Source organism: Phascolarctos cinereus, unplaced genomic scaffold, assembly GCF_003287225.1.
Source record: "Phascolarctos cinereus isolate Bilbo 61053 unplaced genomic scaffold, phaCin_HiC Scaffold_726;HRSCAF=1367, whole genome shotgun sequence".
Classification (NCBI taxonomy): Eukaryota; Metazoa; Chordata; class Mammalia; order Diprotodontia; family Phascolarctidae; genus Phascolarctos; species Phascolarctos cinereus.
Window position 1 is genome coordinate 110,869,292 of NW_027556098.1, and position 23,438 is coordinate 110,892,729.

A 23,438-nucleotide genomic window follows, 5' to 3' on the forward strand; every position below is an offset into this window, starting at 1 on the left:
TTTGATTCCCACAAATCTAGGAGCTAGGTGCTAGGTGCTACTATCATCCTCATTTTACAGATGGGGAAACTGAGGTTAAGTGACTTGACCAAGGTCATATAGTTAGTTTCTAAGGCTGGATTTTATTTCAAGACTTCCTGACTCAAGATCCACCACTCAATTATTATACTACCTACCTACCTCACTAGGCTTAGAGTCACAAGAACTAGATTTGAGACTGGACTCTGCTTATATGCCTTGTGTCTATGGGCAAATCACTTGGCCTTTCTGGACCTCAGATTTCTTATCTAGAAAACGGGGACAATGATACTTCTATTAATTGCTTCAATGAGGTGCTTAGTAAGGAAATGCTTTGTACACTGTAAAGCAGTCACAATGAGTGACTCTCTCTACCTATTACAGTGATGCTGCTACTACCCAGAATATTTCCCGAACTCTTCTCATAAATCTAAGCCATCACTTTTAGGCACATCCAGGACGTTTTTGGACTCAGAACAAGAAAATTCAGCCTCATCACATATACCCACCTTGCTCTCTGGTCTGGGCTTTCAATGACTTTTTGACTAGTTGAAAAAAAAAATCAAATGCATCCTTAAAGGGCAAAAGTTTGGATCATTCAAAAGGTGCATATTCCAAAAACAATGTGCAGCAGGCAATTCTCCAAAAGAAATTTAAAAAACTTTGGAATATATATATATAGTTTCCCAAGTTGGCAACTCTCAGTTGGACACATTAAGTTCACATTTGTTTAAAAAGCAAAAAGCAAAAAATGAAACTCTACTTCCTCAGAGCCATACCTAATTTTTTCTTTTTTGGCATCTGTCAAATTCAGAATTTTAAAAATTTAATTTTTTTTATAATATGGGGAAGCATACTGCTCACCTCATTGGATTATCATGGAGAAAGAATCTTGTAAGCACAAACATGCTATGAAAAATAAGCCAATTCTATTAATAATATTGTATTAGTCATATAGAGCTTTATAATCTTTTTCAAAGTAATTTGTAAGGCATTATCACATTTGATCATCACAGAAACCCTGGCGGGTAATTAGAATAGGTTCTGCCACCTTTTTACAGATGAAGAAACCAAGATTGGGAGAGGTGGTGAGAACTATCCCAAGTCGCATAGAAGTGGACTAAAGCATAAATCCCTGACTTCAGCATTGTTGAATATTATCTTTGTGTGCCACTCCGTACTACAATAGGTACTTAAATAAATTCCTATTGAACTGAAGATTAAAAAAAAGTAGAACTTAACCCTATGGTAAGAAAAAAGTGTTCTTCAATTGAGGACTGACTAAGCAAATTGTGATATAGCCAAATGTAATAGAATGTTACAATCTATGAGAAATGTTGAATGGGAAGAACTCAGAGAAGTATAGGAAGACTTATACGACCTGATGGTGAGTGAAGTAAGTACAACCAGGAAAAGCATATGCACAATGACAAGAATGTAAACAGAATGGCAACAAACCCAAGCTGACCACAAGCTTGCCCCTGTAAAAGAGTTGAGAAAATACACCTGCCTCTCCTAATCATAGAGGTGTGGAATAATGAATGCCCTGCTAGAGTCAGCTGATGTGTTGGTTGGTTTTTCTGAACTGCTTTCCCCCCTCCTCTTTCTTTTTAAATCTTTGTAACAAGTGATAGCTCACTGGGTAGGGAAAAGAGTCTTCTTCTACCTTATTCTCCTCAACCTGGTCTATGATACAGTGACATAGACTCACTTGTTCTTCCTTAGACATAACACTCTTATCTCTCAAGTGAACATTTTCATTAACTGTCCCCCATGCCTAGACATCTTTCCTCCTTATGTCTACCTTCTGGTATCACTGGCTTCCTTTAAATCTCAGTTAAAGTCCCACAGTTAAGAAGCCTTCCCTCTGAGATTGTCTCCAAATTCATTCTGTATATATCTTTATTGCACAGTTGTTTATATGTTGTCTCCCCCATTAGACCATAAGCTCCTTGAGGGCAGGGATTGTCTTTGCCTTTCATTTAGTACAGAGCACTTAATAAGTGTTTGTTGACTTTACTTGACTTGAAATAAATGTGATGTAAAAACCCAAGGTGCAAATTTTTTAAAAAGGGAGCACAAGAAAAAATATGATTAATTCAGGATTTTAACTTGTTGCATTTGAGTTAACCAAGTTTTCTGGAATGATACTTACTTAATGTAACATTTGTTGACACTTGAAAATCACCATACGTGATTAAGCAGGTTAAAGAGAAATTGTTGGTTTGATTGACGCAGAGTTCACTGTCAATACTATACAGCCTAGTTGTTGGGTCTTGGAAAATGGTGGTGTTGAAGGAAGCTAGTTCTTTCCCATCTTTCAACCAGAAGAGCTTAGGTTGTGGATAACCTTTGCTAGATGAACAAGTTATCCTCTGAGACAATTCTCCTTCATGCATAAGGATATTAGGATCTGAGAAGTCAGCTGGAGAAAGAACAAGGAGGTAAGTACATTCAGAAGGTAGAAATATATGTGCATATTTGCTATATAGTGGACTTCACTTTTGAAATTAATAGTCTTGCAATCAGAAGAATTATAAATCTGAGACAGAGATAGCCAATACTGTTTTGTCAATTAGCTACATCTCAATTTTTCTGCTTGTACTTGACCTGCTTACCCCAATTCTCATCTATTCATAGTAGGAAAACAGAAGGAGGACATATAGGTCAGCCATCTGTTCATTTCTCACTAGGTTGCAGTCTGATCATGTCACAGAAGTCTCTTCATCCTGGAAGATCATTTCTTTTTGTCTATGGAAATTATTGGTAACGTATATAATAAACTCTCTGTTGTACGACATGGTCCAGGAATATATTTCTAGTTAAGCAAATATTCTAATGAATAAAATGTGAAACTTTTATAAGGCATGTGAATTATCTGTTTTAAATAATTGAGATACATATATGTATACACACATACATGTGTGTGCACATATGCTTATATATACAAAGGGAAGGGATAGCAAGGTTTGATGGATAGAGAACCAGGCTCAGAGTCAGGAAAACCTGGGTTCATGTTCCACTCCTAATCCAGATTGGCCATATGAACTAGAACTAGTTGTTTAAACTTTCAGTGCCTCAAGCAACTCCTTAAAAATTTTGTTTTCACATCACAGTATCCCTACCTGCCCCCCCCCGAGTGCCATCCCTCATAATAAAGAATAAAAATGAGGGGAAAAAGTTCAATAAACTAACATATTGAAAAAATTAGAGATTATATGCAGTGTTTGACACTCTTTGTCCCCCATTTCTGTAAAGAAGGAAAGGAGATCTAGACAATTCCCTAAGGCAGAACATTTACTGGGATTTCCCTGTACCAATAAACTCACGAGTACAGACCCCTTCCACCAAATATACCTACCTAGAGAATATAATCTTCATAACAATACTCTGTGCATAAACATTTGCTGAATGAGATGATCATTTTGTGTGTGCACTTGCTTATGATTTTCAAAGTTCTTTGCCATGAGTTATCTCATTTAATAAAATATAACTAACATTAAAACTACAGCATACCTACTTTAATATTCTTTGATGATCCAAGAAGGATCTTTAGGATTTTGGAGCATCTGGGGTCATCATCATGAGCATCTATTATTGCACTGCTCATGTGCAGAAGGCCATCTAATAGAGATTTTTAGTTGGTAGAATGATCAATAAATCTGGATTTACTATATGATTAATATTTCTTATGCTTCAAAGATCTAGGAGTGTAAGTGCTGCCTCCACTAGAGCAGATCTCAGCCCTTCAGTGACTTAGTAAATGGTTTTCAAGAGTTGCTGTGCCTAAAAATTCACACGACTACAGCCCAGGCTGATGATGAACCTCTGAACTTAGCTCTGCTGGTTCTCAGACAGAGGCTCATAGACTGCCATTGGTCTGCTTTCAAGTACTTCCCAGCTTGCTGGAATCTGATGTACATGGCAGAAACTGGTGTCATTTTCATGCTTTGATGAGGCATCAGAGCAGGACTTTAATGGGGGCATATAGAAGATAAGTCTGGCTGGAGGTTTTACTTTGTTCATAGTGAATAAAGTTATTAGTTCTCCTTCATCCCTGAGGAAATGAAGTCTGTTCTCCTTTGATGAATCTTCTGTTAGGATTATGGGAGCTGCCAAAGGGATCTTCCTTAAACACAGTTCTGACCGTGTCACCCCTGGACTCCAGTGGCTTCCTGTTGCCTCCAGGAGAAAATCTAAACAACTTGGTTTGGATTTTAAAGCCTTTCACAACCTTCACAAACCAAAGGAAGGTTTGGAAGCACCAGCCTTCCCTTCTGGACTCATTATATATTTATTCTCCTTCCTACCCTCAAAGATCTACCACCTTTCTGTTCCTCACACGTGATACTCCAGCTTCCATTTCCATGTGTTTGCACGACCATGCCCCACATTTGGAATGCTTGACCAATAGAACATAGGCTCTTTGATGAAAGGAACTGCTTTACTTTAATCTCTGCATTCCCAGGGTCTAACATAATAGATGGCACAGAGTAAATGCTTAACAAATAATTATAATTAATTGGTTAATTAATGTAACTCTCACTAGCTGTGAGCTTGGGCAAGGGGAAAGGAATAAGGATTTATATAGCACCTACTATATGTCAGGTACCTTACAAATATTATCTAATTTAATTCTCACAATGACCCAGAGAGAGAAGCTATTATTATCCTCATCTTACAGTTGAGGAAGCTAAGGCAGATAGAGGTTAAGTGACTTTCCCAGGGTCACACAGTAAGTGTCTGAGGTTGGATTTGAACGCAGATTTTCTTGAGTCCAGACCCAGTGCTCTATGCAACTCAAGGGCAAGTCATTCAATTTCTCTGTTTCCTCAGCTGTAAAAAAAATGAAGGATAAAATACTTGTCCTATGTACCATACAAGGTGATGATCAAGTAAGATAATAGATAGAAAGTGCTTTGTCAACCTTAACGTCTATATAAGCATCAGTTCTTACTATCTAGTGACAGTAAGAGTTAGTCTTCTAGCACTTACCTCTAATCGATAATTTCACATCAAGCTTGTGGACACGTTTGTATTGTCCTCCTACCAATTTCTGTACTATACACTCATAGGTGCCCTCATCCGGCACTTGTAGAGAAAGGATCGTGACAGAGAGGTTATTGGACAAGTCAATTGCAGTCGTCCTATTCACATAAGAGGGGTCGATGAGCTCTTCGATCTTTTTCCCAGGTACATAGGCCTGTACTACTCTCTCAGCATTTTGCCAGTAGACTCGATAATTTGTCATTTCCTTCTTAGGAATATTATAGTCACATGAAAAGGTAGCAGGTTCATTCACTCTTGCCACCTGGGTCTCTCCTAAAGGGAAAAAAGCACAGACATAAGTTGTGTGACTGAATATGAACTGTGATTTCAGGTCATCTGGAACAAAGAGATGGAGTGTTTGTGATTCAGTGTCAGCAATGCTCTTGGGCTTAAAGATATGAGAATCACGTAGCCAAGAACTTTTGAATAGTCCCAATATTTTCAAATGATCAAATGAAATAATATTTGCCAAGAACTTTGCAAATCTTAAAGCACTCTATAAACGTTAGTTATTTCTTTTAAAGTGTACTTTTATTTATTTTTTAAAATGGTTGATTTCCCCCCACCCCACCCAGTTATTCTTTCCTGATGATCCTGTAGATAATCACAACTGAAAGCTTGGAAATCCATGGTAGTGGTGATGAATGACTCATGGAGTTTTTCTCCAGCCATCTGTGGAAAAATGTGGGTGTTTTTTCTAAAAGGTCATTGATATGTATCATTCATGAGTTGCCTGAGGTTCCTGCTGGGGGGCGGGGGCATCCTCCTATAAAATTCAAGAGCTGTGCAAGAGCCTGACACAAAGGAGGAACTGAAAGTGGCCTGGGCAATAGAAGCTAAGAGCTTGGAAACTCCCACTGAGGTGCTGCCTTGAATGATCAGGTTCTGTGAAGAAAGGAGGAAAGAAATGGAGGAGAGAGAGAGAGAGAGAGAGAGACAGAGAGACAGAGAGAGACAGAGACAGAGACAGAGAGACAGAGACAGAGACAGAGACAGACAGAGAGACAGAGACAGAAAGAGAGAGAGAGAGAGAGAGAGAGAGAGAGAGAGAAGGGAAAAAGAATGAACAAAAGAAAGAAGAAAGAGAGAGGAAGGAATAAAAGGAAAGGGAAAAGAATGAAGAAAGAAGAGGAAGAAAGGAGAAAGAGAAAGAGAAGGAAAGAGAAAGATAGAAAAAGAATGAGCAAAAGAAAAAAGGAAGAGAGAGAAGGAAGGAAGGAGAGAAAAAGAAAAAGAAAGAATAAACAAAAGAAAGAAGAAATAGAGGAAGGAAAGGGAGAGACAGAGAGACAGAGATAAAGACAGACAGGAGAGACAGAAAGAGTCCAGAAACCAAGAAAATAGACAAACTGAGTCATCTAGTTCTAGCTCATTTGTGTTTCAATCGGCCTGAATCCCACCCCTTTGTGGGTAAAACCCTAAAGCCATAGAACGGCAGAGCTGGTAGGACTCTCTCTTCCTTTGAGATGATGTTCAAGCACCATCTTTTTTTTTTTTTTGGCTCAAGCGCCATCTTCTGCCTGAAGTCTTTCTTGATCCCTCCAATTACTAGTTTCCTCCCTCCCAAACTACCTTGTATTTAACTACTTCATATTGACTTGTATTTATTCACTTTATATTTGTGCTGCATGTACATATATGTATGTACTTGTGGTTTGCCCGAGTAGAACATAAGGTCCTTGAGCACAGGGATCATGTTAGTCTTTGCACTTGTATCCCCAGCGCCTAGCACATTGCTTGGCATGCTGTAGGCTCTTAAACAATACTTGTTTGATTAATTGACCTTCGTGATCATCTAGATCGATTTTCTCTTTGTTCAAGTTAGGAATCTGAGACTTAGGGGGAAGCGAGTTGCCCAAGGTCACAAAGCAAAATAGTCCAGCTTGAACTAGACACAGGTCTTCTGATCTGAGTCCTAGTGTTCTTCCTCCCATGGTCTTCTTTTTAGAATATTTCTTTCTATGGTTAAAAAGTTGTAATATATTTCATCTTCAAATTTCCTTTGGTTTGTATCACTTCATTACTGCTACTAGACATCTTGGTTGTTCCTGATAATCATGGTTTCATATCTATCCCAGCAATATGTAGTCAACTTCCTACTCGGAGAAGGGCTCAGGGCAGGAGTAGGAATGAACTTGGTATTAGTTTGTGGCCCAAATCAGCTCTCTGAAGTCTAAACCAGTCTATTTGGGAGAACTAATATTCTAAATTTCTCATCCAGCAGTACCCTTTTACCAGAGGTCAATTGCCACAAGGTTGGTATAGTATTGAGTGACAGGCCTGGAGTGAGGAAGACTCATCTTCCTAAGTTCAAATCCGGCCTCAGACACTTATTAGCTGTGTGACCCTGAGGAAATCACTGTTTACCTCAGTTTCCTCATCTAAACCGAGCTGAAAAAGGAAATGGCAAACCACTCCAGTATCTTTGCCAAGAAAATCCCGAAGGACATGACTGGAAATGACTGAACAACAGATATTTTTCTTAATTTCTCTAGGGCACAGATATATTTCTCTCACCTGCTACCTGGTTATTTGGCCCTCACAGGTTCTATGGTCCTGGTTTAGTGGTTGTGGCTGTTAATAGTTACAGACAAATAATGTCTATTCAATTAGAAAATCCAGGAGGGCATGGATTTTCCCTAAAAATCTTTAGTTAAGGCAGAGATACAACTTTAATCAACTGAGTGGCTTAGCCATTGACTCATCCAATTGGCATGGCCAATAGAGAGATGTGTACTTACATTCTAATGGTGTCAAAACCTTCCCAGGAAAGGGTTGCAAAGACCCGTTCCTATTGAGATATAAGTGACTGATGAAGCTTAAGATCCGACAACTCTCAGATATTTGCATTTTAAAAGGGGAGCAGAAGCTCTTTCCTAAGAATTTTCTGCTCAGAAAAACCTAAAATCAGAACTAGCCTGGGTTTCCTGGGGCTTTGCCCTAGAGTACCAGCTTACAGTAAACAGATGGCACGTTTCCTCCCACAGCTGACAAGCCTCAATTTGCTGCCTCCCTCCAACAAAGTCTAACTCCCCTGGGGCCTCTTCCCCTCCTCCCCCACTGTCTCATTCCTCCTTTGCCCTCAAGCCCTTTGGTGGCAAGGACCAACTCTCCAGGGAAAAGGACATCCTATCTCCCTGTGCACTGCACTCATTGTTAGACTGTTCTCTGCACCCTCTTTACAAACCTTTCTTCTACCTCTGGTCCCCACCCCACCACTGTATTTGCCTAATGTGAAATAATTTCAAATTAGGACTTTTCCTAAAATGATTTTTCTCTCTCTTTGTATTGGCTACAATGTCCATAATAAAAATTGTTGCTTATTTAGCACCTTAAGACGTGTTAAGTGCTTTATATAGAATATCTCACGTCCTGTCTAGACCCAAATGTAGAGCAGGTATAGCTCTGATTCCTTCATTTCTTTTTCTTAAATTTTCTTTTCTTCATCTGAATTTAGCAATCATCAACAAAAGTAAACTAGCCAGTGAGTGATTCTAAACACTACCTGATTTTGAGCCCCTAGAGAAGGGCATCCATAATTGAGGAGCCTTCATGATAGTCACTTAACATATTTCCTACCCCTGACTCCCATCCCCAGATAAGTATTTCCAACCAGAAAGGAAAGAAAGGTGCAGTGACTTTATTTTCTGAACAATCAGTTGAAGCCCATGATCTGGCAAAGAATATTCTTAAAAAGGCTTAGTAAAAGCCTTTTATTAAGATTAGGATTGTCTCAGAAAATCCACAGCTGAAGTTGCTGTCCTAAGGTCCTGTTGCTTAAGGTGCTTTTATAGCGATCTCACTCTTTATCAGCCAACTGTGCCTTTCCCAGTCCTGTTTTCAGGTGACTGTAGACAAAGGCACACCGAGTGGAAAAGTAAAAAGAGGCAGTGTTGGTACCTTTATTGTCAGGGTTTGTTTAGAAGGAGAGCTTGTGTATTTCCCTGGTCAAATGCTGGGTCAGCCAGTTATAGGTAAGAAATGATCTTACTTGTCCCCTCCCTGTTAAGGAAATGAGTAATCTCCTGGGCGTTTTCCTGCCTGCTAAAAAGGCCAGGGTGCATCTGTGGCCCCTGATTCCAGAGAAGGGGAAGGCTGGGGAAGGGGGTAAGAAGAAGGGAACTATCCTGAAGCGGGTAAAAATATAGCCCTGTACGTATCTGAAGGGAGACTGAAATCTTTCTTTTCTTTTTTCTTTTAAGGCAATTGGGGTTAAGTGACTTGCCCAGCGTCACACAGCTAGTAAGTATTAAGTGTTTGGTCTGGGGCAGATTTTGAACTCAGGTCCTCCTGACTTCAGGGCTGGTGCTCTATCCACTGTGCCACCCATAAAGGGTATAGGACTTGCTGCAGGTCACATAGCTCTTTGGTTTAAGAACTAAGACTAGGGGAATAGAAGCTGTAGTGAGTCATCTCTCCTAAGGACTTTCTTCTCAGGAAATCCTAAAATCTGAGCAGTAACTAGACTGGGGTTTTGTCTTAGGACACCAGCATACAGAGGAGTACACTTCCTTGCTGTGCTTTGTCTTGCTTGCTACCTCCCTCCAACAAAGTGTAACTCCCCAAGGGTCACTGCAGCCAATGCTCCCCACCCCCCAACACACACACACACACACACACACACACACACACACACACACACTGTTTCATTCTCCTCACACCTGAAAGAAGTCTTTCTTTCCCCTCAAGCCCTTTGGAGCCTGACTCTTGAGACTTCTGCTTTTCTACTATAACTTTTTGAAATTGGTTGTATCTGTGTCTATCCTTCCTTTTCCTCTCCTGTCATGAAATCCCTCAAGGACAACACATGTATAACTTTTCTAGTTGATGATGAAACATACTGTGAGCTATCTATATCTACTTACTTACCTACCTACCCATCAATCTATCTACAGGGTGTCCCAAAAGTCTTAGTGCTTAGCTTTAGTAGCTTTAAATTGCACTAAGAATTTTGGAATACCCTGTATATCTACACAACTCCATATGTGTAGACATAGATACACATGGGATAGATTGCCTCTGAGGCTCTTTATAACTCAAATTTGTAATCTTATCCCTATGATCCTCTGATCCCTAAGAAAAGTACAGCAGATATTCTAGAAATCCCAAAATATATATATGTATATACACACACATTTACATATATACACATATGTATATGTGACAGTTATGATTTCTATAGGAATAGAGCATATATGTATACATATATGAATGTGTACATACTTGCATGTACATGTGTTTGTTGTTTTTAGTCTTTATCATTCATGTCTAACTCTTTGTGACCCCATTTGGGGTTTTCTTGACAAAGATACTGGAGTGGACTTCTTCTCCAGCTCATTTTACAGATGAGGAAACTGAGGCAAAGGGGGTTAAGTGCCTTGCCCATGGTCACACAGCTGGTAAGTGTCTGAGGCCAGATTTGAACTCAGGAAGAGGAGTCTTCCTGACTCCAGGCTCAGCACTCTATCCACTGCACCACTTAGCTGCCCACATTTACACTATATTATATATAAACACACATACACACACACACACACACAGAGGTGCATATATGTATGTATGATAGAAGAGTCCCTTGCTCTTCCACAAACAAAATATTCTGTTTCTCTATTCTGCATATTTTCTCTGGCTGTTTCCCATGCCTGGGACACTCTCCCTCCTCATTTCTACCTCCTGGCTTCCTAGGTTTCCTTTAAGCCCCAGCTAAAATCCTATTTTCTTCTTCTTCTTCTTCTTTTTTTGGCTAGGCAATTGGGGCTAAGTGACTTGCCCAGAGTCACACAGCTAGTGAGTGTTATGTGTCTGAGGTCACATTTGAACTCAGGTCCTCCTGACTCCAGGGCCAGCGCTCTATCCACTGCACCACCTAGCTACCCCCAAATCCTATCTTCTACAGGAAAACTTTTCCAACTCTACCTAATTCTAGTGACTTTTCCCCTTTTAATTATTTCTTATTTATCTTGTATATAACTTGTTTATACACATTTGTTTGCTTGCTGTCTCCCCCATCAGACTGTAAGCTCCTTGGGGGCTGGAATTGTCTTTTGCCTCATTTTGTATCCATAGCACTTAGCAAAGTACCACGCACATAGTAGATGCTTACTAAATGTTTATTGACTTATTACCAATGCACATCAGAACCTGCTCAGTATATATTTTTAAAAAGTATAGACACATATACATATATAAACACCACGTCATCATCATCAGCATCATGTACTGGCCTTAGAATCAGGAAGATTTGCCTTGAGTTCTAGAGTTTTCATATAGGATAGTTATGTGTATGTCTTAGTGTAAAACTGCACTAAGATGGAGTGTCTTGTTCATGGAAAAAGGGAAGGCCCTCAGTGCAAAATTGAACTAAGAGTTTTGGGACACCCTCTGTATACAAATGTACCTTATAAATACATATAACTATCCTGGATGGAAACTCCCTCAACCAAAGTAGATCAGCAACTCCTTTGTAACTTGTGGTGCTAGAGTTGCATGGAGCACTTTGAGCTTAAGTGGTTTGCTCCTGGTCATATGCACAATACATACATAAACAACTAAACAAACAAAAAATCTACTCCATTCAATAAAGGCAAAAAAGTCTTGGGCTTAGATCCAGCTAGAATTAAGCATTCTCCCCTTCTTCCACTTTCTACTCCTTGGTTTTGCATATTCATCTGCTGAGTATTTAGTTACCCGAAGTACACACTCCTTCCCCTCCCACGCCCACACTTTCATTATCCATCCTACAGCAGAAGTGATACAGAAAGCTAGTTCATCAATGGCCTGCCATAGGTGTAACAGATAGAATAAATGCTGGCCTCCAGTGGTAATTTTCCAAATTGACAAGGCTCATTCAAGTGAGAACAATGCAGGGATGTACTGGTAAAGGTTTAACAACTGGCTGGGGGTCGGGGAAGGGAATGTATAGGTGATATTTTTCAGCTTAATTTGCATTGTTAATGTTTTCTCTACCTCTTTCTTAAGTCGAGACAATCAACAAAATAATAATCCAAGCCTAGATTCATAGTGTTTGGCTGATTTGGGGGGAGTAAATGCTCATACTGGATATTTTGAGTTTGAGTTGGCTCTGGCACATCCCTGGAGCAATGTGCCCTCCAGCTCCAATCCATTGGTGTGGGGAGTTGCTGGTGGTATGTTACCATATACCATACGCAGAAGATAGAGTCAGGGAAGAGAGGAAAAGATTACAGAACATGAACAAGGAGAGAAAAGAAAAAGAGAAAGAGGAGAGAAAGAGCAGGAAGGAACGAAGACGGCACCAAATAGGAGAGAGAACCAGAGGTGAAGGATGACAAATCTGGGAGTGGCAACGGAAGAAGCCTATGCAATGAAGACCTTATCTCAATTCATCTCAAAGATTCATTGTAAGAGTAGAATCAGCCCTAGGTTTGGATCTGGAACCCAGAAGACTTGCTTTGACATTTTCCTGTTGTGTGACTGTGGATACACACACACACACACACACACACACACACACACACACACTCACACACAATTTACCCTTTTTTGAATCTTAGCTTCCTCCTCTGTAAAATGGGACTGGAAATCACATAAATGGTACTAATCCCACCGGGCTATTGTGAGGCAAGTGTTTCCAAAAAAAAGTACTATAGAGCTCAGCCTCAGTCTCTTTCATGTCCCTTGCAGCACCTAGCCCAATGTCAGGTACAGATTAGTTGCCTAATTCATGCTTATTGATTGATGATGAAGCCCATAGTTGCTCAGTAAAGAAGTCCCTAGCATGAGGACTGCACCAAATACACTGGTCAAGTGAACAGCCAGAGGATCATGGATTAGGAGAGAAGGGACCTTAGAAGTTATCTAGTACAAACACATACACACATTTTACAGATGAGGAAACTGAGGCTCAGAGTAATTGACAGAGTCAGGATTTAAACCCAGGTCCCATAATTCCAAACCAATACTTTCCCCCCACTGTATCCATAGTGGGACTGTCCCACCAAAGACAGATATCTGGCTACTTTGTGGCTAGAGATTAGATCCCTAGCTTTCTGATCATTTCAATTTACACAACCAGAGGTTCTCATTTCCAGTTGTTGGAAGGAAACCATTCCCTATAATCTGATTCCTATCCCCTGAGGAAACTTCTTTTAAAAAAATTATTGATGTCTTAAAAAAAAAGCAAAAAAACTATCACAGTCATTTCCCAGTGTAGTGTCCACCCCCAGCAAAACTGGCTGACAAAGTATAGGCAACATTCTGTGTCCATAATCCCCTCTACTAAAAAGAGGGAAGTATGCTTCATTCTCTTGTTTTCTGGGACTGAGAGATCTTGTTTTGCTGCATTTTAATATTGCTGAAGCAGCTTCTTTGCAACTTCACCCAGAAGAAAAGATTCAACTAAATGGGGCTTCCCCTACAGGTACAGAGCAAGCAAAACCGGTCAAAGAGGGCCTCTTGCGGAATATACCAAACATATATCACTGTGCACAGGTTAACTTCATGCAACAGAGAAGCCGTCATACAAGACCACTGTTCTGAATCCATATAACCAATGTGGTTGTGGAGAAAGCAGGGGAAACTCCATCACTGTGCCCCTCACCTCATTGGAAGTAGTGAGTGCGTTAAGCCCCAGAAAGTTAATTACCTGAGCTGAGGCAGGCAAGAGCTGGAAAGAGCAAAAGGAGCTTGAGGGGTAAGAGCCTGGTTTGGGCCATGCCTAGTTCCATTCCCATCCAGTCCAGTTCACTCCAAATGCCTAGACCAGAGAAGAGAAAATAAAAATAGAACGTCAAAGGCAAAGCCAAGACGAGCAGTTTTTAGGGCTCTGCCCATATGGGTAAAAGAAACAGGAAGAAGCCCCTAATGATTACCATTCATCAAAGCTCTAGAGGGTTTTCCTGAGGTTTTAAAATAACCTTTCAATGTGTGGTTCTCTATTAAAGCTGGGCCCCTGCAGCACTTAAATTTTTTTTTTAAACTTTTAAAAAATCTTTTAAAAAATGGTCTCCAGAAGGAAAGGCCCATCCATTTCCTGTTTCAAAACCAACCAAATGATGCTCCTTTAAAAAAATTCAATTTTATTTCAACCATGCTTTATCAAATTATATACACACTGCACAAATCTATGCTATTTAGTAATAAAAGAAATCCATTTTTTTTTTTGCTTTATGAATTTCATTTCTAGTGTTTCATGTGTCTCCAATGAAAGCACTTTACTTGTGCCTGGATAGAGAAAATGGGGGAAAGTAGTTACAAAAATTGTCACATTTACAATATGTTTTATGGTCAGCCTCTTGTTATTGTAATTTGGAAATAATTTCATTTCTAAATAAAACTACTTCTACTATTTTTGTCCAAAATTGCCAAAAATTCAAAGGGAAGGGGATAAGAAAAGGGAACAAAGCATTTATATAGTGTCTATCATGTGCCAGGCACTGTGCTTTTTATAAATATTACCTTAAAATAAAATACAAAGGTCAAAGTACTCTCTATGACACAAAGTTCTTTTGTTGGGACGGGGTGAAAAATCAGAGCAATCAATAAATCAACAGGTATTTATTAAGCCCCTATTATGTATTAGCACTGTCCTTGAGCTGGGGATATAAGTACAAAGAATGAAATGAAAAGAAGGATTTGCCTAACTTTGAAATGAATCTTGTTTCTTAATTTAACAAAGTTTTCTTGAAAAATATGCAACTAGATTTAGATTCCCTTCTACCCCTTCATCAGTTATGATTAGTGAAAATATTAAGTAAGGAAACAAATTTTGCATGACTTAATATGTATAATTGATATCATATCTTACTTGCCTTCTCAATGGGTGGGGAGAGGCTACAGGGTGGGAGAGAATTGGAAACTCAAAATTTAAAAAAATGAATGTTAAAAATAAATGAATAAATCATAAATTTGAGGGAGGAAAGTAAAAATATTAAGTACCTAGAGGACTGAAGTAGACTGTATCAGTGGAAAGAACCTATAGATATGCAATAGAAATGACTTCTCATTTCCCTGGGCCACGATAAATGGAGACTATGAGGCAATGAGACTTATTCGTGGATAAATGTACTTACAGGAATGATTTAGGAGCCACACAAAATCATGCTCATGGATTTTAATTATTATTGCAATCTGTGTGAACTTGGACAAGACTCTCAGCATCTAAATTCTTTCATCTATAAAATCAGAGGCTTAGATTCCGTGTCTGCCAGAGTTCCTTCTGCCTCTAAATCTATGAACCTGTGGCCAAATGATCTCCAAGGGCCCTTCTACCTCCAAATCATATGTTACAAAGACTACTGTCAAAATACATTTTAACCCAGCTCATTCAGCAGACTTGGGAATTTTCAAAAGCATCTTTGAAGAAGGAAGATTTAACATTATTTTTAAAAAATTCTAAAAATCGTACCCCAAGGCTGAAGGCAAATCTAAAAGAAGACTTCCACAAAACTTTTGGACAATCATATCTGGAAGAAGTACAGGGTCTCCCAAGGGGACTACTTTGAAAGAGGCAAAACTCATTCAGATCTACAAGTTCCAGTCTGCTGGTTTAAAAAAAAAAACCACATCCCACTGAACTATAGTAGCTTGCAGTACTTTAAAAATCATCCCACGTTAAGATGAGCAAAATTGTACTTACCAAAGTCGAATTCCTTCCTTTTCTTCTCTAGAAAAAGTTACAATGAGAGCTGACCCTCTTATTCCACAGGCTTCCAGCCTTGAAATGGAAAATCAGTCTCGTTAACTGTCTTTTTCTCAGAGTGATGTCACTAAGACGTCACTTCCCCACCACTTCCCTAAAATGATTTGAGGATCTGATCCTTCTTTGACCTAGAAGTATTAGAGTCAAACCTAGGGTTGGCTTGAGATGAAGTCAAAGATGGAAGAGACGCCCACAGAGTGTGATTTCAGGAAGGTCCTAAAAGAAAGCAAGAAACAAACTTTGACACCAGGGCTGTCCCTAGGGGAGAGTGAACCTGGAGAGAACAACATGGGGACTGGCCACCTCTGTCCTCTCTTTTTTGTTTCTTATTAAAGGGGCCATCTCTCAACTCACTTCTTTTATTTATTCATTCATTCATTCATTCATTCATTTATTTATTTTAATTTAAGCTAGGCAATGGGGTTAAGTGACTTGCCCAGGGTCACACAGCTAGTAAGTGTTATGTGTCTGAGGCCAGATTTGAACTCAGGTCCTCCTGAATCCAGGGCTGGTGCTCTATCCACTGCGCCACCTATCTGCCGCTCTTGATTCACTTCTTAAAGAAGCCTATTTACTGAATGGGCATTGCCTCACTCAAAGTGAGAACTTGGGAAGACCTTAGCTTAAAAGGGCTAAGGTCTCCCACTGTATCTTAGGCAATCTCCAGTCCTCCTGATGAATATTTGGCCACTGGGCCCAGATGGCTCTGGAGGAGAAAGTGAGGCTGGTGACTTTGTACAGCCATCCCTCACTCAAATCAAAGTCAATTGCAAGTCATGTTATCATCTCCCTGATGTCATGGTCCTCTTCAAGAATAAAGGACAAACCACACAATCACAACCTTTTTCTACAAGTGAAATCAGCTTAAACAGACACCAAGAGGGCAGCCTTGAAGTAGGGGGAAAAGTCAGAATAGAGATATAGACATTCTGGGAGGTGACTGTGTAAAAGTGGGAAAGGGCAGTTCCATTGGTATTGCTGTGTAAAGTTGGGTGCTTTACAAGCTGATTGTGTGTGTGTGTGTGTGTGTGTGTGTGTGTATGATATCTTCAAGTCAATACCACCTGGTAGGAACAACTTCCTGAAGCTGCAAGACACTTGAGAGAGAGATGGGAGCCAGTGTGTGTCAACCGAATCAAATCACCAGCATCACCTTGAACACAACGCCCCCTCCTCCTCTGATGGAGGTAGCAAAGGACCCAGAGCCCAAGATTTTTGGGTGCCCTCTGAACTACTAGCCAAAGACGTACAACCATCTTAAGGGGAACAGTCACTGTATAAAGAGGTCTACCTTCTTTATCACCACCAACATCAACTGCTGACCAGCTGCCACCCCAAGGCCATGTAAGCCCAAGATCCCTGGGAATGGCACTTCCCTCCTTCCTCCCTCCCAGCCCTGACAGTAACTCCCATGGTGATGCAATCTGGAACCACTTCTGCTGCTGTAGCAGCCCTTACCTCCTCAGTAGCCACAGCTGCTGGAGACCTGGAAAAAAGTAGTTCACACCACCAAAGTCCTTGGTCTCTCAAGTGGCACAACATCAGAAACTGATGTGATTTTATCAGTAGAAATGACACTAAATAAGATGTATTATCATCTATGTTGCTGCTCTACTCTAAGGACAGATGGACATTTCCATCTGACTTGTAGCTGAAATTTCTTATATGTGTTCTCTCCCCCATTAGAATGGGAGCTATCTGAGAGCAGAAGCTGTTATACTTTTCTATTTGTAGCCCTGGTGCTTAGCACAATGATTTGCACATACTAAGTGCTTTATTAAATAGATGCTTTTAATAAATAAAGCTCAAATAAACGCTTTTCCCCTTCCTTCCGGCCTCTCTCCCTCCTTCACTCCCTCCTTTCCTTCTTTCTTTCTTCCTATCATTCCTTGTGTGATAGCTTTCAGACCCTTCACTACCTGGGTCACCTTCTTGTACATATTCTGTTTCATCATATTGTCAGTCAGTGTCTCTCTTAAATTATAATGTCCAGGACTTGATGAAATACTCCAGACATCATCTCATCAGCATAATACATTATGACTGTGAAGTATAGTAGAATGAGTATTAGGTTTGGAGTCAGAGAACCTGAGTTCAAATTGAGGTTTGGTTGGTTTGGACAAGTCACTTATTTATCTGAGCCTTGGTTTCCTTATCTGCAAAATGAGGAGGCTGGGCTAAGTGATTTAGATCCCATGACTATTCCTTCTCACAGCTTATACAGTATACATATATTAATACAACCTAACATTATACCAGGGTTTTTTTTTTTCAGTTTTAAGTCACTGTTATATATTGGAGCTTATGAAATCGAAGCCAGAAAGAGGAGTCTCTCTCTCTCTCTCTCTCTCTCTCTCTCTCTCTCTCTCTCTCTCTCTCTCTCTCTCTCTCTCTCTCCTCTCTCCCTCTCTCTTTCTCTCTGTCTGTCTCTCTGTATCTCTCTCTGTCTCACTCTCTATGTCTCCGTCTCTCTCCCTCTCTTTCTGTCTGTCTGTCTGTCTTTCTCTCATGTATTCATAGCAGTACTTCCATTCTAACAAAGAAATAGAAAAAGATATGGTTTCCTACACACTGGGGAATGATGAAACAAATCGTGGTTTATAAATGTCATGAAACATTGTGCAGTAAGAAATGCTGAATATGAGGAATTCAGAGTAACATGGGAAGACTTTATGAATTTAATGCAGAGCTAAATAAGCAGTACTAGAAGACCAATAGATGCAATGACTAGAATAGGTAAACAAAGAGAACACTAAAAGTAGGGTGATCTTGGAGAAACTGCAATGACCTGTTTTCATCAGGTGGAATGATGGAACATAGTTCCTTCTTCTGATCAAGATCTAAGTGCTCCAGAGTGCCAACTTCAGCTGCATTCATGGCCCTTGGCACAAATTGTTCTCATCTGCCAGAGGAAATCTTCACGTGTTTGAGGTAGATGCCCCTCCCCCTCAAACCCCGACTCAATGATTGAGTTGTGGCCCTTTGGTTACCTTCAACTTGGTTTAGTCCATCTGTACAGTTTACCAGGGTGTGACAGCCATACTGCTACAGCTTCTTGGAGCCACAGGTGAAAGTTGAGTGCCAGAGGGACACCAAAGGTGGATGAGCAGCCTTGAGAAGGACTCAGCAAGCCCTCACCCAGAGGTGCTAGTCCTCCTTGAACACTCATACACTAAGTACAAAGTAAGTGCTTAATGAATGCTGATTTATTTGATTTGAATTGAAAGTGCATTGCATCTAGCATTAGGATCCCAGAATCTGAATCCAGGTTCTGCCTGGACAAGCTAGCTTCTGATTCCTTTGTGGTAAAATGAGGGTAATGAGTTATACTACCAATTTGAGAAGCAGATGAGATAATCTTTGTAAAGTACTTTATAAATGACCATTGTTACTATTATTGTTGATTTAGTCTGGACCTATGATTGAATCAGCATGGGAAGTCCCACTATGGAAACTCCCTCCACTGTTGCTGGTCAGTAACTATTCGTGATTTATAGTCTTAGAGAGCTACCTGGGGACACTTCAGGGTTAAATAACAGGCCCATAGTCATATAGCTAGTGTGTGTCAAAGACAAAACTTGAACTCAAGTCTTCCTAATTCTAAGGTTAAACCACTATCTATTATTTCACATAGTCTTTCATTATTATTATTGTTATTATTATCATCATCATCATTATAAATCCACCTACATGTACTAATATCCAATCTACATTTTTCTACCCTGCCTTACCAACTTGTCCAAATAATTTTAAATGCTGTCATCTATGTGTCTTTGTTGCCTTCCCTTCAGAAGGTAAGCTCCTTGAGAGCAGGTATTATTCAATTCGCTGTATTTGTATCCTCATAGTCAGTTAGGAGGAATTCAGAGGTACACAGGAGGTACTTGATAATTATCTGTGGATTAATCGATCCTAAGAATTATGTACATGACAATCAATGTTTTGATTACACTAGAACTATTTGTTGGTATGGATGAGCTTTAATAAGGTAAGATTGTATTTTTTACAGATTGGAGCAGGACTATGGTGATTCTATAATAGAGATGTTTTTAGGGAAAAAATGGAATTTGATCATTTATCCTGCTGGCACAATCGTTGAGGAACCAGGGTGTCACGTGAACTAGGGCTTTTGTAGCTGGTCATGAGATTATCATCATCAATATAATATCATGTTATAATATTATTGGTCATAATATAGTCATCTAATTATGGACCAATAATATGGTCATAATAATATCATCAATAGTAAAATATTTATTGAACATCTACTATATTCAGGGCATTGAGCTAGGTCCTAAGGATACAAACAATATACTATCTATACCATTCCTGTCCTTGAGGGGTTTATAGTCTAGACAGAACTCATGTATAAGCATATATTTATTTGTACATGTATGTGATATGTGAATATATAAAGAGTACACACATACATGTTTCATATATATATATATATGTATATGTATATGTATATATATGCAAGTGTATGTATAGGCCTCCACATGTAGGTCTATAGTGTGTGTATAGACCTACACATATACACCATTTGTGCATATATATGTATATAACACACACACCTATACACATTTTTGTTGTTGTTGTTGTTCAGTCATGTCTGACTCTTTGTGACCCCATTTGGGGCTTTCTTGGCAAAGATACTGGAGTGGTTTCTCATTTCCTTCTCCAGTTTATTTTACAGATGAGGAAACTGAGGCAAATAGGGTTAAGTGACTTGCTCAGAGTCACACAGGTAGTAGGTATCTGATGCCAGATTTGAACTCATGAAGATGAGTCTTCCTGACTCCAGAGCTCTATTCACTGCACCACCTAGCTGCCTCCTGTATCTCTCTCTCTCTCTCTCTCTCTCTCTCTCTCTCTCTCTCTCTCTCTCTTTCTCTCTCTCTTTCTCCCTCCCTCCCTCTCTCTCCCTTTCTCTTGCTCTTTCTTTCTCTGCCTCTCACCACATTATAGAAGTACTTATTTCACAAAAAATAAGGCTGGAGAGATTGATTGAAGCCATTTCATAGAAGACCTTGAATACTAGATTAAGTAGTTGAGATTTTACTTGGTAGGCGATGAGGAACCTTAAGGTTTTTGAGAGGAAGTTGACAAATACAGAATGGTGCTTCAGTAAGATAAATCTGGCTGTCCTCCAAAGTCAGAAAAATGTGCATGCCCTTTGACCCAGTGATACCAATGCTAGACATATACCCCAAAGAGATAAAAGAGAGATGGAAAGGATCAAACTATACAAAAATATTCGTAACATCACCTTTTGTTGTAACAAAGAAGAACTAAGGTGCTCTACAACTGAACAAATTATGATGTATAATAGAATATTATTGTGTCATAAGAAATTACAAAAAAAGATTCAGAGAAATCTGAGATTATTTATGCAAACTCACTCAGTGTGAAATGAGAACCAAGAGGACAACTGATGCAATGACTATAACATTGTACAAAGAAGCAGCTTTGAAAGATTTGAGAACTCTGCCTCACCAATGCAATGATGACCCACCACTCCAGAGAACTGATAATAAAACATGCTACTCCCTTGCTGATGTAGAAGTGATGTACCAGCAGGCAGAGATGTGGGCCTGGAAGCTCAGGAAAGAGGACAGGACCAAAGATATAGAATTGGGAGTTATATTTGTAGAGAGATAGTTGACATTATAGAAACTAATTTCTGTGCTCTGACCTTTGAAGAGAGAAAGAGCTAATTTCCTTTCTCCTAATTGAAAAACGGGTTTAATTCCCCCCATCTCTACCAGCTGTGGATATTGGGAGTTCCTGGGAGTTCCCATCTCTGAGCACATTGGATTTCTAGGAAAAAGACTGCAGCTATTTGGCCAGATCAAAACCAGGATGGGACAACATGGTGATTGGCTTGCTGTTGACATAGTAACAGAGCCAAATATCATGTTGACCAAAAAATACAGGAGATTTAATTTTTTCCCCCTCTTTCAGTATTTCATTCCATCAGCAGCTAGAGAAAGCACATTTGGAGTAGCACTCATGACCAGGTGCCATGGGCTACAATGAGGCACCAGTGGTTTTCCTGACTTTTCCAGGACAATACCACCCAGCAACCAATCAATCAATAAACATTTATTAGGTACTTACTGGGGCAGGTAAGTGATCCAGTGGATAGAGCACTTGGTCTGGAGTCAGGAAGACTCATCTTCCTGAGTTCAAATCTGGCCTCAGACACTAGCTGTGTGACCCTGGGCAAGTCACTTAATCCTGTTTACCTCAGTTTCCTCATCTGTAAAATGAACTGGAGAAGGAAATGGCTAACTATTCCAGTATCTTTGCCAAGAAAACCCCACATGGGGTCACAAAGAGTCAGACATGACAAAAACAACTGAACAAGAAAGTGTCTACTATGTGCTAGGCACTGTGCTAAGCACTCACCCTTCAGCAAATTCTCCTACTTTGCCAGATGGACAAGGTGTATGGTTAGATTGAGGGAATCCTAATCTTTCTCTGGATCCATATAACTGACAAGAAGTCATATAACTTCTTTCCTTCTGGAAGCCATAGAGCCAACAACTGAGGATATTTGCATAAAAACATTTTTTTTTCCCATTGTGGGAATTCCAAGGCCTGGATCCTCACAGTATAATAATTTATGAAACAACAGTAAACTTGAGAGGTCTTACTTCTTCCTCTTAAACTTTCTGATTCTTTGAAATAAAAATCACAGGCCCTTCAACTGAATAGAGAAGTAAAAATTTTGAGCAAAACTTTGTCCACTACTCAAGCTAAGTCTTCTTAGTAAGCACACCCACACATAAGCTCATCCCTTCCCCCATGCCTTCTTTATGCTGCTTCTCTGATCTGGAACACTTTACTCTCCTCTCAGATTATTCATTCATAAGACCAACACAGATAATTAGAATTTACAATATAAAAACATTTGTTTTGCTTGAGTTATACGTATTTACAAGGGTTTTGCTTTTCTTTTTCTGCTTTGGTGTTCAGTAGCTAAAATCAGGTACTGTTTGCAAGTCGGTCAAGAGGTGCTTTTATGTAAAGAAGACAAAATGTACTTAAGCTAAATGTTGGCATGAAACAAAAAGTCTTAGTGTACCTTTTTGATTTTATATCTTATTCCAAGATGGATTCATTTAGTATACTAATCAATTCTGGCCCCCCAAGCTATTCCACTGAGTGCCAGAAAGACAGCCAGAGAGATACACAAGACAGCAAAGACGATGAGATGGCCTTGATATTAAGGCAAGGTTGGGGTCCAGGCAGGAGTTTTTTTAAACACCTCCTGTAATTATAAGAAACAGTACCAGTTATGGGAAGTTAAAAAGCCATAATTAAGGGCAGGTAAGTGAATGCATCTGGTTAGAAAAGGAGACCGAGGAGGCTGCAGGGGAACACAAATTCTGACATCCTCTTTTATTTTGCTTGTGTATTGATTGACTGATGTTTTATTGATGTCCCCCACCCCCAATTACTTTCCAGTAACTGTCTCCCCACGGCCGCAGAACCTGCCCTTAGCCAGTCACAGAATATCTTATGACTGACGGTGCCTGAAACATTCTACATCTATGGTCTACCTCTTTTTCACGGGGAAAATGACAAGTCTATTTCATTCTCATTACTCTCAATCAAGACTAGTCATTGCGTTTAACGTGACTTCTGATTTATACATTTCATTTACTTTTTTGTGCATAAATAAATG

At 39.6% G+C, this 23,438-nt stretch overlaps 1 protein-coding gene across 5 annotated transcripts in view; it reads right to left on the minus strand.

Annotated features, from left to right (window-relative positions):
* CD80 (CD80 molecule) overlaps nucleotides 1–15,790 on the minus strand; it is a 37,931-nt gene extending 22,141 nt beyond the window's left edge. For 4 of the 5 annotated variants that reach the window (XM_020985872.2, XM_020985871.2, XM_020985873.2 and 1 more), the window contains exons 1-4: nucleotides 15,683–15,790; nucleotides 13,691–13,801; nucleotides 5,014–5,340; nucleotides 2,174–2,443 (exon numbers count right to left, since the gene is read on the minus strand). In XM_020985872.2, the coding sequence (XP_020841531.1) occupies nucleotides 2,174–2,443; nucleotides 5,014–5,340; nucleotides 13,691–13,778 (685 nt within the window). In that variant the 5' untranslated portion in view covers nucleotides 13,779–13,801; nucleotides 15,683–15,790. The remainder of the gene's footprint in view (nucleotides 1–2,173; nucleotides 2,444–5,013; nucleotides 5,341–13,690; nucleotides 13,802–15,682) is intronic. The other variant, XM_078146718.1, reaches the window with a different exon arrangement.
* Nucleotides 15,791–23,438: the final 7,648 nt, after the last annotated feature.